We start from the raw sequence: 19,702 nt of genomic DNA on the forward strand, positions 1-19,702 counted from the left end.
TTGTCAATATGGCTGTTGGCAGGAAAACAGCAACAGATTCAGAGAAGTTGCTGCATCTCACCATAAGAAGACACTGGAATATGATATCCAGAATGAAAAATGTACTTTAGGGATACCATCTAAGGGCGGCATCCCATATTGTAAATATAAGTAGGTTATGAGACACATTCACCAGTAGAATGAGAATTTGTATGTAGGAGATACAATATAGAATGGTGAACTGAACAAAGTGAATGCATAAAGGAGATATAAGGAATGTAATATATGAGTGATGATAATGATTACAAATACTTTTGACCTCTGATCTATCATATTGTGTATAGTGTTTGTTAATCTGATCAATAACTAATCTCTGACCCGTATATAATTCCTTGTTTGCCTAAATAGGACTGAGTCTGGATTAAGAAGACTGCAACACTATAAATCCTTAGGGAACAAAACTTCGGGCTGCATCCCTCATATGTGTGCTATCAATGGTTCTGTTGCTGAGTTCTTGGTTAGGTCTTGTTGAGGTTTACCGGGAAAATTTTCAACTTTAAAATCGTATACCGGATCGAGAACAAAAAGAAGACGATGAAACAGATATGATAAACCATAAATCTGCCATCTTGATGTCTACTTTGCGTGAGGGGGTTAGGCTAAGGGGATGGGAAATGGAAAGGGGGAAAAGGTCAAGAGAGACCTACGGAAATATGTGATTGTTAATGAAGTTACCAGATAACTACCATGGGGAATAATAAAGGATTAATGCAATACCAAATCTAAAATACCCATGGCCAAAGGTGATGAGAAATTCCAGAGAGATCTAAGAACAAATTGACCTAGAAATAAAAAGGGCCATAGCTAGCCCAAACAGAGAGAAGAGAAGACAAAGAGAAGCAATGGAAAGAGAGGAGAGACATTGAAGAAGGATGGAGATGACAACAAAGTCAAGGTTAGAGCGTGCCATTGGGGGTGTTGCTGAGCACGCTGACATGGCTGCTGCTAGAAAGAGAGAGAGAAGAGAAAGAAAAAGGAGAAGACCCCAGAGAAAATGAGTCTGTTATTGAAAGGAACCAGAACGCTGTCAAGCAGTTTTGAAAAGATCATCAATAACTAAGAACCTAAAAGCTTGTCGACAGAGGAGAGTTGTAGCATAAAGGCTCTTACTTTGTCAAAATCTTCTACAAACCCTAAGCAACAATCGGATTTAGTTAACTTTACAATTAAACTAGATGATAGGTTTAAAGAATTCCTACAGACTCTGGCTAAGGTCCTATTCTTGAAAGATGATCATTTAGAAAAATTAGTTAATGAAAGCATTAGCAAGTTAAGGAAAAAGAAGATAAGGAAAAAGAAGTTAATTCCAAATTGGGTAAAGAAGTTAGGTCAATAACCAATCAAATGTCATTTACAAAAAAAAAGATGAATAGGTGTTTTCGAGGAGTCACAAACCTTGGACCAAGACAGAAGGAAGAGAAGCAAGAGCAAAAAGATGAGAGGAAAGAGCAGGATACCCCTTTGAGTGAAATATGAGGGGAGGAATATTTTAATGTCAAACTTGAGAGAGATAAAGGCTGATAGCCCAAGCCTCAAATTCATATAAAGAAAGAGACAAGGCAAACTACACCAAAACTGGAACAAAAGCCCAAGAGGACACTAAACACTCAATCAGTCTATCAGCCGCCAGCATTCCATAAAGTGGATGCCATTTTGTACCCAATTTGCGTTTAAATCAATCAAATATATCTAGACTCAGCTTGTTTCTTTTGTTTTCTCAGTTATTGACTCATTGGATGCATCACTAAATTTTGCAAAATAAATGTATATCCAATTAAATTTAAGAAATTTTAAGTTGCCAAGTTTTACCAAGTATTGGCCGATTTTTTCCCGAGTTTTTTTTCAGGCCTTGGCGAGTAATTCAACTATGTTGTAAACATAAGTAGGTTATGAGATCCATTCACCAATGAAATAGTGAGAATATATATGAGGATAAGACTGAATGAGAATGTGTATGTAGGAGATATAATATAGAATGGTGAACCAGATAAAGTGAATGTGTAAAGCAGATATAAAGAATGTAATATATGACTGATGATAATGAATATACTTACTTTTGAGCTTGATCTATCATATTGTGTATAGTCTTAGTATTCTAATGTATAACTAATCTCTGATCTAGATATAATTCCTAGGAAGGCTACAACACTAGAAATCCTTAGGGTACAAAACTCCGGTCTTCATCCCTCTGATTTCTTGCTAACAATGGATATGGAAAAAAATGTGCTTGATATAATTTTGTTGGATGTAGGGGGAATAGAAAGGGACCAATTAATACACAATGAGAACATCCCATTTTGCTACCAAATTTGCTATAAACATTGATCATCTAGCTAGAGTTTTGCATTATTAGATTGCACACCAACATGATTAAAAGATAGTCAAGGCAATCAAATGCAAAGAATGACCACCCTTGGCATTGACATTAAATTACCACTTTCCATTAGATATTAATTTCAGAGTTGACAAAGAAAACAAACTAGATTAGAAGTTTTTGATAGCTTATGCAAGAAAATCTAAAGTGATCTTTCTGACCAAAATATTGAAGGCTATCAAGTCCTTTTGAGGCTTTAACAAATTGGGGCGGGGGGATGGAAAGATATTTATGGAAGCTAGAATAGCATCACCACATCCTCAGTACATTTGAATTAACATTGAACCATGCCATCAATTCCAAATCATCAAGACAAAAGGAGGGCAGCCAAAATGAATCTTTCTAGTCATATCCACTAAAAAGAACTTAACAACCTTCATTTCATTATAAAGTATAAACAAATATTAGAGGTAGTTAATACACACATCAAAATCCCATAAATAGACATTCCACAAATGCAATTGCTTTCTCAACAATATTTGAACTCCAAAAATTTATAGAAAAGGCCATAGGTAGCTAAGCAAGATGGTCACTAGTCCTTCCCACAACACCAAATGGGGTTTAGTAGAGGAAAATAGTCTTGGAGGAATGACCAAGGCCTTATTAGGATTGATGAGGCAAAAGTTCTCTTAGTAGAGACTGCTATGATTATATATTAGAGCTCTATTCCTAAAATTATGCATCCTATCTTGGATCCTAGGTGTCTTCTATGGTTTTGGCTTTAAGTCAAATTCCTTTTGAATGCACTATCAAATCTCTTATTGACCATGAATGCTCCTATACATTTTTAGGAAGATTAAACTACTACTTCTTTGATTTCTTTGTCTCAATCACCTCATGATTTAGTGAGCCTCTCACTATCTGCTATATTAGAGTTGGTTCTTTCATTAATCCTCATTGAAATTTTTAATTAGTTTTTAGGGTTGTGGAAAAAGCACATAAGGAAAAGATTGGATGAGAAACATTCATTCTATCATTGGGCAAATTCTAGAGACCCTTGTATAGAGCCTTGCTCCAGCATTTTCCTTGAGGACAAAAACTTCTATGCCCCTAACCCTATACTATGTATTATGTTATGAGTAGTCGGCTTGTGGCTACCTTAACTCTTAAATAAGCTACACAATCATTATTATAATCATATATATGTGTTTAGTCAGCCTAGGAGCAATAAAAAATGTCTCAAAGAAAATCACTCAAATTTGAAAGATATGCCTCCAAAATTGATGAAAAAACTTAGCCTTCATGCTGCCAAGACCATGCTCTAATACCATTTGCAATGAAATAACTTTCACAAAATGAATATAATAGGAAATATGCTGCAAGCAATTGATAATGATATGCCACTTCGAGGGGGCAACCACCTAATTAACTTTGTGGGGGATACCTCCAATAGGCTTCAATAACAACTCAATGCTAAAAAAGATCATAATAACTAACCTATACCTCCTATATATACCATATTTATGATTTGGATACCACCTAGGCCAACTTAGATACTCAAATATAACTCCTAGGATGGCCTAAATATATATGTATATGATTGTAATAATGATTATGTATCTTGTTGAAGAGGTAAGGTAGCCACAAGTCGACTACTCATAACACAATACACATTGGAGGGTTAGGGGCATAGCAGAAACCCTCTTGGATGTTTGGGAATTGGAGGGTGATAGTCTTTTGGTTTCCAGTGTTGGCCTCATCCAGAAGTCAAATTTGTTTTTAAATGAAATTTATAGATTGACAAGTAATGTGGGATCAGAAAACCCCCCCAAAAAATCTATTTAATTTATAGGTATTTCTGTTTTGAAATAAATCAAATACCATATTTTATTCATTGGTCAATTACCCTTGATCCCAGCTGTATTAATATGGGTTGCAAAAAAGAGTGAGCCGTTCCAAATAAGAAAGATAAATCTATTGTCAACAAATAAGAAGGGAATCGTGAGATGGTCTGACCTGGATTTGAAAGAGGCGCATGGAATCAGATTCAGCATTGCCGGCATGGGTAGTGTTGTGATGTCTTTACACATCGCCCCATTGCAAATGGGGACCCCACCTTGTTGCTTGATAGCATAGGTGTTTTAGCTTAGTCATTTTAGCTTGGTAATAGTCATAGTTTTAAACCTTTTTTAATGAGATGGTTTTGTCTTGTCGGTCCAGGTTGGAAATGTTGAATGATCTTCAGAATGTTTTAGAGTGCAAGGTTTGTCCTTAGAATGTGATCAAGTGAGGAATTTGTGTTTCAAGTCCAGGACTAATGAATGTGTCAGGATTGTGAAAAGTGTCAACAATGGTCAAAATTGCAAAATGTTGCCAAAAGATATCAAATCTTGTAAATGTTGTTGAAAGCAACAAAAATTGTCAAAGTTGCAAAATCTTGTCAAAACTGTCAAGTGTGTTAAATGTTGTCAAAGTTGTCAAATCTGCTAAAAAATTGCGAAAAAATGCCGTATAAAGTTGTTAGGTCAATTGCTTGGGATTTAGAGTTTTGAAGTAATAAGCATGGAAGTGATTTTAGACAAATTCATTTCCAGCTTAAATGAAAGGAAGCAATCCTAAGTAATTCCACGTCCAGCTTAAATGTAGGCAAGTAATTTCAAGTAATTACACTTCCAGCTAAAAAAAGAGGAAGTAATTTTACTTCTAGTTTATTCAAGAGGAAGTGATTTTAGACAAATTCATTTCCAGCTTAAACCAAGGGAAGTGATCAAATGTGATTTCATTTCCAGCTCAAAGGGAAGGTAGCGCTCAACCTATTTTTATATGCCGTCATTGATTTCTTTGTCCTAAGGTGGGTGCTAAAGTGGGGTTTGTTTACAAGTCGACCCCTTTCAAAAAAACAAAAGGAATATTGAGAATCAAAAATTCCACTATAAGAGGTGACAACGGCTAGTGTCAACATGCATTTAAATTCAAAAAAAATTAAAATTTTAAAATAAAGATGAAATCTCTTCATTTTGACAACAATACAATACATTTCCAAGACAAATAAAGAGAAGCAGAGCAGAGCAAATCATTAGGGGCAGATCTGAAACAAGTCTTTCATCAGCAATCACTCGTTTTTGGATGAATTCTATCAGTATCAGTGCAAGCTTGAAATCAGACCTAGAGTGAACTTGATGAGGCCTCTTTGCATGCGATATTGAAGGTGTTTTACCATTGTTTCTGGTCTGATTGAGTTTAAATTTCTGCCTGATTTGAGGGGAATTGATGCAGACCTAACTTAAACCCTTGAAATCAGACCTAGTATGAATTTTTTAGACCTGATTCAAGACGATTTTGAAGGCATTTTTATCATTTCTTTGAGCAAATTCCTGCAATGTTGGTGTGAATTTGCCTTTACTTCATTGTGACCTCAAACTGATTTTCAGCTTAAAGAGGGGGGCAAATTTGTCCAGATTCATTGGAAATTCTTCCAGCTTCATCACCTTGTGCAGCAAATCATAGATCAGACCTGACTTTGGCAAATTTTTCCAGCTAGGGCATTCTGATTTGAGCATGATTTGATCAGATTACAAGTCAAGCAACATCATTTCCAACTTTGGAAATTCATGACCAGATTTGAAAGGGTTTTAGGAAGCATAAATTTTGTGAAATATTGTTTTCATTTCTGGCGTTTGGATTCAAATTGTGTTCTTTTTCAGGTTTGAGGCCAGCAGTGAGCTGCATGGAGCTTGAGGATGAAGGATCGGCACATTCAAGACAACATCAACACAAGAATCACACTACAAAGAAGGAACATTTCAACATTGTAAGTGCAAAGGACAACATCAAGATTCAAGTGTTCATCATTCAAGGTTTGCACTACAAAAGGGGTAGATGCTACAACAATAATGAATTTCCTTCGGAAGTCCAAGTATCAAGGTCATTGCAACATGTTCTGCACCTCAAGAACATCATACAAGGAAGTGAATTTCAAGATTTTGGAGTTGAAAGTGGAAATACATCGAGAAGAAAATATCCTAAACATGAACATCAAAAGAAGGAAAATTCCCAAAGTTAGAAAGTGAAACATGATCAAGGATGGATGATAGTTATAGAAGAGATAAGCAAAGTTAGAGACTTGATCACCAAGATGATGCAATTTGGGAATATGATTCATCACCATCATTAAAGGACTTGGAAATGTTGAGTATCAAGAGATATTGCTTGAAACACAAAAACTTCTTTGTGATGATCTACAAGATAAGCATGATGAGTTGTCGCCTAGTTACATTCAACCAATCAAATAATTCAAAGTCAAGGCATCTGGGTTCAATGAACTTGACTCATCCTATGAGGCAGACAACTACACATATGGAAGGCACCAAGTTAAATATACCTAACTTCATTTTTTATTGGTCCACATTCAAGGGGAGACATGTGTCCTAAGCAATGTAATTTTCTCATTGGTCAAAGGGAGTTAGTTATAACTAACACTAATTAGGATTTCATCATGTAATCTCGGTCATTGATTTCAAATCAATTCAGGCCATTGAATTGTATTTGGGATGTCTTTATAAGGCATTGCCGTCTCATTTGTAAAGGTTAGTAGTTAATAGACAATTGATCGATAGTAGTTTGTAGTAGGGTAGCAGGAGGAAGCTAGACAATTGTTGCCAAGACTTGTTGAAATCAATACTTAATTTTCATTGAAGATATGGTGGATCTTTGTGTTGTGTTCATACATTTTGCATGCTTTCTTGTTACTTCTCAAATTTAGTTGAAGTTCATTGATTATAATGGATGATACTTGATGGAAAATCCAGTTCATACCATTTGGAATTTGTTGATTGCAAATTATAGTGTATGGTTAGTCTGAACTTGATTTAGCACTAGTTCGATTGTGGATGTTCATTTGGATTGCACCAGTCTTGGGTATTTGATGAGTGTTTACAACAAAGATGAAAAAATCTTTAAAAAATCACCAAAATCGCGATTTATCGCGAGTTGAACTTGCAGACAATTTAATTGTCAAATAAATCGCAGAAGATTTTTTTAAAAATTGTGATCTGGGCAAGCAACAAAATCGCGAGCCAATTCCTTAAAAATTGTGTTTTTAAAACATGTTATTGTTTTTATTTTTTAACTTCCCGCAAACCTAAAAAGCGACTTATTTTTTTACGGGGCAATTTCATTTCTTTCGAGCATGCGACTGAAGACGTGACGACTAATAGAGGTTGTGGAAGCTTAAAGTATTTCATTTTAGTGACAGGTAAGAATCGACGCCCTTTCATTTCAATGACCATTATTAGTCCAATGACAATCGATTAGCTCGATTTTAAATCCAATCGATGCCCTTTCATTTCGTCCAGTGTCCCCATGATTAATTAATCATTTTTAAGGTTTTAGACTCAATACTCAATAGAACAGACAAATAAGGGAATTTGTTTCATCTTTAGTACATGGATGCAAATCCAAGATTCCTTTAGTGTTTCGGTCCATGGGACCTGTTGACGTGTCTAGAATCGCATTGCTGCAAACTCCATACGGCCAACATAGAATAGAATAAACTCAATAAGTATCCTATCCTCTCTTGAGATAAGGAAATCCCTAATGCTATGTTTTGTTTGATCAAAGGGGACGACCTCAAGGTTTTGATTGTCAGGTCTTGACTACGGGATTACTCAGTGGTCGATGTGATTTGCTAGGAGCACAAGGGGACTTACGATTTGCAACAAGCTGGTTTGCTGCGATTCTCGAATTACGCAATAAAGAGCAAAAGGAAAGGGTTAGGAGATCTAAAACTAACAACACGGGTATGCGGGTAGACGGATTCAACATAACCAATTCCTGCTTGGCCAGAATAGCTCACAACCTTGCAGGAACGGTGCAATCTTCAAAGGGACTTGGAAGATTTTCAGACTGGAGACGCACGACTAAGCACCCAATTCTGGCGCAGCTCAGACGAACACCTACAATTGAACTAAGCACAATTAAAGGCTCAGGTTAACCATACAAAAGGATACACAATCAGTATATCCTTAATGGTATGAGCCTGAATCTATCAAATACCTACACACCCAAAATAGAAAGATCTATCTAAAATGCTGAGAGAAACCATGCAAACAGGATGAAAACAAGACAATAAACACCAAATCAATGTCTATATATCGATTTCAGCTGCCTATTACAACAATTTTTGCAGCATCTCTATGCTACTGCTTAAAATCTAACCTATTCTAACTCTAAAATCTAACTCTCTCACCAGAGTCTAACTATTTAACAATCTCTAACTATCTAACCATCTAACCCTTTACAAAAGAAAGGCCTCTGCCTTTTATAGGTATTACAATTTTGAATCGAAGGCTAGGATGGACTGCATCCAAGGGTCCTGATCTACCTTCTAGAAGCTGGCAGCTTTATCCTATGCCCAATTAATTCCCAGTTATCCAACCAACAAATATCTCAACTACCTGCCACTTTTGGCTTTAATTCAGGTTTATCCGGTCTTCTTGGTGGTTGGGAATAGTTTATCCACAAAAATATCTTGCGTGGGACCCATAGGCAGTTTATAATAAAGTAGTTTCAATTTTAAAACTGAATTTCTGGACTTAAATCCAGCTGTGCACTTTCTTGAGAATGCATTGACTGAGTGTTCTTTTGCTTTTTGTCTTCAATCTTGCCAGTGGACTTCAACTCTGTGGTTCAGGTTGTGGCGTGCTTCCCAATGCTTTGTCTTGCGCTTTGCAACATGTTCGTCATTCTTGATCGCTTGCGATCGCGTCTCCAATTTGCGCTTTAGGTTGTCGTCCATTTTTCCTGAGAATGCATGATTGTTGCATTTGGAATGTTCTTCGGTCTTTGGCACTGGGTGGCACACTTCCCAATGCTTCATTGCTTTGATCCTGCATTGCATCTTTCTCCTCTAGCTTCCAGCGCTTGGCCTTGGATTGCGATCCTTCCTTGATTTGCGTTTGAGGCCTTCTCCTGGTTCTTCGATGACGTCCTACGATCAATCAACCAATTTCACTTCAGTAGATTAATTTTAACAAATATCAAATTTAATTACGACGTCTGGCTTGAGAAGCTCTTTGTGAGATGTATCTTGAAAATGCTTCTCCTTTCTCTTCGAATGTGAAATCTGATCCTTGGTCTTGATGGTGTTTGGGCGATTTACTTTTGTGTGATTTTACCTTTGGAGTCATGGGCGTTTTGAATGGGTTTATGGTGTTTTGAAAACTTCCTATAGCACGACTCGGGAGGTTTGAAGAGCTCCTGCAAATTTTTAAAATCCTAACACTCATGGCCTTTTTGGTGAATTTCGGAGAATGGGGGGGGGGGTTTATTAATTTCGAATTCCCTATATTTGGGCCTATGCATCGCAATTTTTGGAGAAGTAGGGGACTTTGGAATTTCAACTGCGTTTTATCTTCCAACTTCGGACCCTTCGGCGAATATGGAGGCCCTTCCAAAACTTATACTTCGTGTTTGCCCGACCTGCGTGAACTTCGGAGGCTGCATTCTTTTTGGACCTTTTGGAGCTTTCACGCCTTTTGGCGGATTTGGAGTATTTTGGAATTTTAAAGCCTTTGCGATTTTCGCGATTTTACAAGAACTTCGAAGTTTCGGACCTGGACGCCTTTTGGAATTTTCGGATGTTTTTAGACGTTTTTGTTTACTAAGGCATTTTCAAACCATTTAACACTTTTTGCAACAAAAAAACTTCGGACCCTAAGCCCCCTTTTGAAAATTGAAGAAACTTCGGACCATAAGGCGTGTTTGGAATTTCGTGATTTTTAGGCCAAATTCGGAGCTTAAGGTGCTTTTTACAACTTGTCCAGAATTTCGAACCATTTAGCATGTTTTGCAAATTTATACAAAATTTAGAATTTCGGCCCTAGGGTTCGAAATTGGATATTTTAAAGTGAAATTCGGACCATTTGGGGGTTTTTGCAATTTGAAGGTAAATTTCGGACCATTTGCCATTTTTGGGAAATTTAGAATTTTTTGAAATTTAACCCCAGGGTCCGAAATTCGACCCCTTGGGCGATTTTAGCAATCTTAAAACACTTCATAGGGTTTACCTTTTTCGCGATTTTTGGAGCTTTGGAGCATTTTACGAACTTCGGCGATTTAATGGTGATTGCAAGGCTTCTTAAAACCTCATACTTCGTGCAGTTTAGTTGCTGAACTTCGGTGTTTTACATGCTTTGGGAGCTTTTAAAACTTTCATCTTACCCTTGCGCGATTTTTGGCATTTTCGGGGTTTTGGCAACTTCGGATCTGTTTGGTCATTTGCAAACTTCGGACCTCGTTTTACTGGCAAAGACTTCAGGTGATGAGGACAACTTGGCAGTTTCTCTCTTCCATCGGGCGGATATAACCTAGAACGGGGGTCCCCGGTCAAAGACGGGGTGTGTGTGCGATACGCACAACAGGGCCCTGATCATTTTGGCCACTCTCCAAATTCTATATCTGATGAATTCAAGGAAGTTCCTCACACATTGTCTGATTCTTTAGATCAATTATATATCCTACCACAATTTCAACGGGGAGTATTAGCTTTTTCCGATTGTGGTAGGCTTTGGCTACTACTAGACAACCCAAACCCAATAATCCATTATTTTTTACTAATATAAATGAAGTCAAATTTTCATATATGCTGTTGAAGTCAATTTTTTACAAACCAATGTGCGATCCAATACAGATCTATCCACCAATAAAAATGAAATGGCACAAGATTGATACGTAACTATGTCCCTTATGCTATTGAATGGGCTAGCCAAATGTGGACGTGGTTATGTATTAAATCTTGATTGTAGTCATGCTTAGTCATGCCTACTATTTGAACCCCAAGTTCTTTTACTCCTGCACTTTCAAAATAGATGCAGAGGTTCAGATTGACCTCGACACATATATTCAGAGGTTAGTTGTTGATGGAAATATCCAAGACCTCATTTGTGATCAATTACAGAGTTATAAGAAGGAAGATGAGCTATTGTTTTCTTCACCTATTTGTGTTTGTAAGAGAGATCTCTGCTGCCAGGTAAAAACAAATGTGCTCTTAAATTTGATTTACCATTTATTTCAATCTTTAAGTTTATAAAAATGTCTACCAAGTTATAAATGCCAATTTGTATCCTTGCAGATTTGTGTTGGGAAGATTAAGGTGCCACAACGCCTAATCATCAAAGGCTTGCAATCCACATATTATCTCAGTCTTGTAGTGCTTTTGGTTGTGAGCACAATTGGAGCGTCTTTGAGGCCATTCACACAAAAAAGCGCAATAGGTTGACTCAAAAGTGCTTGAATGACCTTGTATATGTGCGGCACAACCTTCTATTGCATGAAAAGAGGGTACAAGGGAACAATTCATATGATACACTTGACCTAGATGAGATTGATCCATATTTAGCGGATTGGATTGCTGAACTTGATGGTGCTACTAGTGATGTTGATGTGGAACCATTTTTCACTAATGATCACTTAGTTGAGATGGAGAGGGAGGTAGTGTTGTGACCTATTTCACACACCACCCCATTCCAAACGGGGACCCCCTGTTTTTTCTTTTTAGGGTTCTGCTTTGGTGTCGCAACTGCTAATCACTAATCTTTTTGCAAATGAAGAGTTAGAGTTTTGAGGTCATCTCAAGCCAAGTTGATAAATCATGCTTAGAGTCATGTAAGAATGCTGTCAAAGTGCTCAGAAGATCCAAAGGATGAGGATCACAATTGCTTTGGGTCATTTCTGACAACTTGCTATTTTTTAGAAATTTCTGCTTTTTTGAAAGTGGCATATGGGTTTTGTTGCTCGGGTCATGTTATTACTATCCATGTTCTTGGAATTTGAAAATCTTTTCTCTAGGTGTAAAAACAGGGCTTCGAAATTTTTGCTTTTTTTTGATATTAGGGTTTTGCTCTTTAGGTCATTTTAGTCTTGCCCATGTCTTCAGATTCGAGAAATTTTGCCTCTTGAGTATCAAAAACAAGGGTTTTTTTTTTTTTTTTGCTTTTTTCTGAGGTTAGGGTTTTGATCTTTAGGCCATATTATTACTACCCGTGTTCTCAGATTTCAAAAATTAGGTCTCCAAGTGCAAAAAGCAAAGTGGAAACATAATTAGGGTTTCGTTCCAGATGAACTGTTGATCAAGTATAAAGGTAACATTGGGAGATGGCACATTGAAAATTTTGCCAAAGTTGAAGAAATGAAAATGGCAGATGATTAGTCAAGTCCACCAAGGCATAAGGAAGTTGATCAAGCAAAAATGTCCAATACTTGGTAAACTCCTACCAATGACTAATTAACTCTTGGCAAGAGTTAGTTAAACTCCTACTTGAGGTTAAGACCATGTTGGAAAAAAAAAACAAAAAAAAAAACTAAGGGATGGAACTGTAAAGCAAGTTGGAAAATAAATTTGTCACATAAAAAATTTAATTATTTTCCAAAACAAAAAAAAATATTTTCAAGAAAAAATTCCACTCTTAGGATATTTTCAAAACAAAAAATATATATATTCTCAAAAAAGAAAGTTCTAGAATATTCCTTGATAAGGATGAAATTTTGAGAGGAAAATAAACTTTCCTTTTTGGAAAGACTTAAAACAAAACACACACAAAGATAATAAAATAATTAAAAAAAACAAAAAATAAAACTTTTATATATTTTCAACCATTCACTTTCACAATTTATTATTCAGGTTGAGAAGTTGGAGAGCAATTGAGAAGAAGTTTTCTGTCAAAATTCGTGAATTTTGAATTTTTGAAGAAATTTTTTCTAGAATAAAATTCTTCTTGATTGCGCACCTATGGAATTTGTTGCGTGATGTGACCTCTGCATTTGTGGGCCCATGTCAATGTAATTGAGAATGTAATGTACGCACTCATCTTGATTTTCTCAATTTAGCAATCATTATACACACATGAGATTAAGCATTCAAATAATTGAGCAAGTAATCAGTCTTCCTTCAAGCCTTGGAGTAGCAACAAAGTCAAGATTCAAGCATTGAAGTGGAGATTTACATCATATAAGTGTTGAAATCAAGAAATTGGGTGCTTTTTTTTAGATTTTAAGACAAAATTTCAGAGTTGAAGGTAAATTTCCGACATTCAAAGATTCAATCCGACTGAATTTTCTTACCTTTCTGTCTTATTTCTCTCAATTTTATCAATTTTTTTGACCAAATCCTTCACTTTCAGTCCGCTTTTTCGCAGAAACTTAACCTTTTGACAGGCTGAAAGTGAAATTTTCAGAAAAGAGGATTAAAGATCAGAATTAAAATCTGAAAATAATATGGAATTTTGATGTGTTTTTGCAGGTTAAGGCAGACAAAGGTTGAAGTTCACCTTGTTTAGAAGCATGGAAGATCAAAATTCATGGCTGTGCAAGTTAAAATTTACCCATGATAAGGGAACAAGGTTTGATCAGCTTGGAATCATGTTCAGGCCTAAGCACATTCAAGAATGGCACATAGACTACCAAGTCCGCCAAGGTGAAGAAGGATGGCAAAGGCAACATGAAGTGGAAAGCATGTCCAAGACACATCAAGGTCCGCCTTGTCTAAGATGGCTAAGACTCTTCAAAATCCGCTCATGCACAAGAAAAGTTGTCCAAGCACTAGCAAACTCCTACCGTCAATCAAGTAACCCATGGCGAAGGTTTATCAAACTCCTACCTTTGGTTAAGGAAAAAATTCAAAAATTTGGCTAAGTGTTGATACCTTGGAGAATAAAAAATTCAAAGATTTGGCTGTGTCAAGGAAAATTCGCTAAGCAAGAAGCAAATCCGCCCAAGGAAGATGAACATGACAATTTGAATAAGTATGGTGGAGAAGAATGGCAGGACATCCATGAAGTCTGCCCAAGAGAAGTGGCTTGTAAACATGGCATGAAGAAGCTCAAGACAAAGTTGGCATCGTGTCTTCCAAGTCTGCCCAATGGAAATGTCAGGACTACATCAAACTCCGAACAAGGCAACTTGTCCAAGCTCCTCCCAAGTCCGCCCTATGCATAATTTCTAAAGGCTTCTTCCAACTCCGCCATGAAGAAAAGAAAGGCAAGGTTTGAGAGGTAGATAAGAAGTTGGCTAAGGAACGTTAAACTCCGCCCATGTCAAATCATACTCCAAGTCCGCCCAAGTTGGAAGAAAAAAAGTAAGGCTAAGGAAACATAAATTGGCTAGACATCTTCAAACTCTGCCCAAGCCATTTGAGGTATGCAGTCCGCCAAGGAAGGTGAAAGGTTGGAATGTCTGAACCAAGGCAAAGTCCGCCCTAGGACATACAAATACGGCAAAACAATCTTTATCTCTGCCATGGAAAAGATGTCCAAACACGTGCCAAATCTGCGTTGGCAAAGAGGCCTCTAAGTGCGCCTTCTCAACACTGTCCATCATGATACAATGTTCGACTTAGGCAAGAGAGGAATGGCAAAAGATTAGCAAAGTCCGCCATGTCTAAGGTAACTTCAAGTCTGCTTTGTCCAACAAGACATAAAGTTCACCACATGGAAAATCAAGAAAAGGTTATAATGCAGAAAAGCATGAAAAAGATATGTCTAAGGACAACCTAAGTCCACCTAGCCAAGAGAGAAAGAAAGTTGTCCAAGAGTGTTCAAACTCCGCCCAACACTAATATGGAAGCATAGGGCATGGCAAAAGGGTCTCAAAGTCTGCCTTGAAGGGAAAAGTGCATGACAACATAGACATGGCATAAAAATTTAAAAAGTATAAGACAAAGAAAAGTCCAAGGAAAACACGAAGATTTGCCTAAGGAAATTTAAAATTTCCCAAGGTAAATTGTCCAAATGCTTTGATGAAACACAAGTTGGCAAGACATTCCAAGTTTACCTAGGCATAAATGGAGTATGTGAAGATGCCCAAGCAAGACATGAAAATTTGCCTATGGCTCAAGGATAAGACATGAAAATTTGCCTATGGCTCAAGGATAAGACATGAAGACAATCGACTTGTTGTGCTGAAGACACATAAAAAATGGCTAAGTATGGAATTTTCCACAACTAAAAGAATCAAATTTTGACAGAGTGGAGAGGAAACAAGAAGAAAGAAGAAGAACAAAGAGGAAAATAAAGAGGAGATGAATAAAATTCTTGTCCAAAGGCGGAGTTTGTTCTACTCAGCACAAGCCAAATCCAAAATTGAAGGCAAATCCACAAACAAAGTGTGTCCAAACATAGAAATGGTCAAAATCTTGGCTAGAAAGGATCCACGTGAAAGTTGCACAAAATGAAATTGACTAGCCAAATCTGGCTAAGTATGGGAGATACTTCACAAAAAAAGTTACAATTTCTTTCATTGTGGCAAAGGCACAAGGGAATTCTTCTCCAAATTCAAGACACTTGAAAGAGTTTCCAGGCATCAAGAAAATTCTTCAAGCTTGGTGAAATTTCTAGAAGAATTTCATCTCTTGAAGGGTCAAAGACAAGCTCCCAATCAAGATTAGATGGTGGCAAGAAGACTATTTCAAGCAAATTTCCATACATAGGCATTTTTTCAGCACAAATTGGAGAATTCAAGGAGGATATTCAATTGTCCCAAGACAACATGTCCAGGGTCATTGAACATTTTGCCTCTCAACAGGAGAAGGGGGTGCAATCCTTAAAAATAGCATCTTATGCCACTTGTCTCTCATTCGATGAATATTTGACCTATTTTGGGAAACTTTGATTAGGGTTAGGTTGTTTTAATCTCGACCGTTAATTGGAAATCAATCTTGGCCATTGAATTGTAACTGGGGAACCTATAAATTGAGCTCAACCCTCATTTGTAAATTATGGGAGCATGTTGCAAAACATGTTGAGATAAGCAATTGTTGCTTAGGGTTTCTAAAATAATAAGTAATACATTGTTCGTATTGATGGTGATTATTTCCCTTATTTTGGAGTCTGCATGGTTCTTATCCCTCATTATATTTTAGATTTTATTTCATTTATGTTAGATGAATGAAGGATTTGATAGTTTAGATTGGTGAAACTTTTGCTCATACTTTTGTTGGATGGATGATTTTCATTCAATGTGTAAAGTTAGCCTGAGCTTTTGATGTGGATGCCTAACTTCTACTTTGAGTAATATTGTTCAATTGTTGGTATTATTCAAAAGTGTGAAAATCTTAAGCACAACCTTAGAAGATTGCACATACATTGCGTGGTTGTCCTAAGTGTGGCGAAACAAAGTGTTGTTGTTAGTTTCACCCAATCTTTACCTTCTCTGGAATTCTTAGGAATAGATTAGAATTTCTAAACCTTATCTCCTTTTCAGTTTTCTTGAAATCCATGATCCAAAACCCAAATGATAGGTCTTCATTCTGAATTGAACAAGCCAAGCGTAAGTCTCCCTTGAGATTCTCAGCATACACTACCAAAGAAGCTATCCGCATAAAGTCGCTTGTTTGCACATATAGACCTTGGAGTCGCCTTGTGGTCTTTCTCGCAATCTTGGCACAAGTAGTGATTTTGTTCAGGAGAGGATAGAGTATCCTTGGATATTTTATTCTAATGTTTGATATATGATGAAACATACACCAACAGATAGTTGAATGGGCGGCAAAAGTGGCAGAACGTGTGGAGGCAGGAGATGAGTTTGCTAATCCAGAAGAGGTAGTTGCCTCACCTGTTGAGGATATTGCAGCAACAGGACCATCTACTTCAGCACCCACTCAGCAGCAACAGAGTTTTTTGAGCTTTTGTTGTAGACAAAATCTATGATTTCTATTTTGCATTGATACGAAAGCTTGAACTTAATATGTATTCTGACTGTAGAGATTGTATTTGTTTTGTGGTCTAACTCTAGACTCAATGATATGCATTTGACTCAAACTTGTTTAGAAGTTATAATTGTTTTTTGGTATATGATAGCTATATGATATGTATTTGACTCAAACTATGATTAATATATGATGGAAACCAGTAATATGTTATTATGTTCTATAAATTTAGTGTATATGTCTATTTTTTAAGCATATTTTTAGAAATTATACATTTTCAAATGTTCGATAAATTTGCCTTTTTATTGCTGATTTTTTGCCAAGTCCCGATTTTTAAAAAAATTTTGGGCCAAAAGATTTATTGCCGATTAAGAGTTTTTCATCTTTGTTTTACAATATGAAATTCCTTCGTTTCCTTTGGAGATTGCATCAGTTTTGTGTAGTTCGTTTCCTCATGGTGAAGCAAGGCTTGATTATGGGATCCATCTATCTAAGCACTATCCTTTATCATCATTGTCCTTAAGTTTAGATTAGATTGCTTAACCCTTCATCTTTTTGTCTTTTATTTTCCAAGTGAGTTTAGTATTCCACGTTTCAGTTTTGCAAAGCGGAAGTCCTTTTGTGAATACTAGCATTATCACGTCACATTCACCGAGTCTATCTAACATTAAAGCTGATTGTTTGCATTGTAAACCTCGGAGTTGACTTATTTTATCATATTGTTTAGCATATGAGGTTTCTTTGTTCAAGAGAGGATAGAATACTTGGTATTTGATTCTGTGTTTGAGGTGTCCTAAAAAACACATCAACAGGTAGTTTGTAGTTTTATTTGCAAAAGAAAAGTGTGTGAATTACTTTGGCTGACGCACCATTTGTCCCTAGCATCACACATCATCAGCTTTATTAAATTCAGTACAGATCAAAGGCATTCAAGGATGGGGAATCGAGGAATAAAACGGATCAGAAAAGAGGGATTCGTGGGCCGCAAATAGCATAGTGCAGCATTTAGGAGAATATTTCTTGATAAAATAAATTTGTGGCAGCTATTGCTGCTTGCGCAGCATGTAAACCACTTCTTTTGGACCCCTTTGACCAGCCTCCACCTTAAGGGAAAAGTGGGAAGTTTATAAGAAGTCCACAACCAGCCACCTCTGCAGATAAATAAATTGCCAATAAACAAGGAGACTTGGGACCTACAATGGTCTGGTTGCTGTGCCAAGTGACTTCAGTTTTGATTGCCCAGCCCAAGGATAAAACAGGTTCTTGCGTTTTTATTTTATGAATTATTGTGATTGCAAATACTGCTTGGAAATTTGAAATTGTCTTGATAATTGTTGCATTTTAGACAAAAGACATATATGCATTTTATCCTGGAAACTTGTAGAAATCCAAAAACATAATTTTATTCAGGAATTATTCAAAATACAAGGAAACATTTCACAACTTCCATCTTTGGCTACAGTTATCACTGCTATGATTACTCACCAGTCTTCTCGCTAGAATATGGGATCTTTTCTCGCTGTCCAAGCTTTCATGAGCTGATTTGCAACTTTGATGGGTTCTATATGGGCTTGCTATGTACTGTGTTTGCCATGTTTATGGCTGCAACTTATTTGAATTTCTAGATTTGTTTTCAGTTTACTTCCAAATGCTTAGTATGAGTTTGTATTGCCCTTGTTTTCAGAATCCAAAAGAATTTTAGTTTCTTATTATTCTCAGAAGTAAGGGTATAAAGATGATCTATAATTTCTATTAAGAGTATAAAGTCAATCTCTCATTTACAAGTGTAATCTTCGCACCCAGTTTTGATATTGTGATTTCCCTTTACAGGAGTGTGATTATCTGATTGCAATTGCTCGACCTAGACTTCGTGTTTCTACTGTTGTGGATACTAAAACAGGCAAGGCATGTATACTATAATTTTTGTGTTTAATTTTGTAGAAGGAAATGTCTTGGTCTTATTTGCATTTCAATGTACATAGAATTTTATTTAGCTTGAATTATCAAGAAAAGATGAGTGATCTTGTGCACAAAGCTAAGCCTTGAATGGTGAGAAATTGGTTTGTTTCAAAAATATGGTAATCTTAGCCTTATAGTTTATGATTAATCACCATAGTCGATATTTTCTCCCATAAAATTGGAAATTGCCAAATATAATTGCATCCCAATAAACTTGTTCAACAGTGATGATTTAATAAATTGAATAAAAAACAACAACTATAAGGTCAATATGAGCCAACAACTAAACATTTTGTTTCTTTCTGAGTTCTTTTTGTTCAGCAATACACCAAACAAGTGCTGGATTGTACTAGAAAGCTTAAAATTGTTTAGCTTGATGTTCCCGCTGAGTGGTCTACATTTCATCTGAATTCGCCTTGAATTTACACTGATCTTTGTCTGGCATTTGTTCTATATTCACAAGGTTGCTTTAACACCAGGAATATTTCTACTGAGGCTTGAACCCATCTCATCAGTATGGCATTCACTCTAGATAAACAACATGCAACTTCATGTCAATTTGTTTTCCTTGATAATTTCTTTATTCTAATGGTAATGGCATCCATGACAGGCTTTCACAGTGATAATGGCTCCTGAATGACATGGAAAATATATAAAATATGGCATAAAGTTCTTGATAAATTTAGGTTGTC

At 36.4% G+C, this 19,702-nt stretch overlaps 1 protein-coding gene across 3 annotated transcripts in view; it reads left to right on the top strand.

Annotated features, from left to right (window-relative positions):
• The window catches only part of LOC131029530 (prolyl 4-hydroxylase 1), a 213,778-nt gene that overhangs the window by 86,309 nt on the left and 107,767 nt on the right, over positions 1 to 19,702 (top strand). For all 3 annotated transcript variants that reach the window (XR_009102788.2, XM_057960037.2, XM_057960036.2), the window contains one exon: positions 18,882 to 18,956. Coding sequence is in view for 2 of the 3 variants with exons in the window: in XM_057960037.2 (XP_057816020.1) it covers positions 18,882 to 18,956 (75 nt within the window). In the remaining variant the exon portion in view is untranslated. The remainder of the gene's footprint in view (positions 1 to 18,881; positions 18,957 to 19,702) is intronic.

The sequence above is a fragment of the Cryptomeria japonica genome, chromosome 5 (assembly GCF_030272615.1).
Source record: "Cryptomeria japonica chromosome 5, Sugi_1.0, whole genome shotgun sequence".
Classification (NCBI taxonomy): domain Eukaryota; kingdom Viridiplantae; phylum Streptophyta; class Pinopsida; order Cupressales; family Cupressaceae; genus Cryptomeria; species Cryptomeria japonica.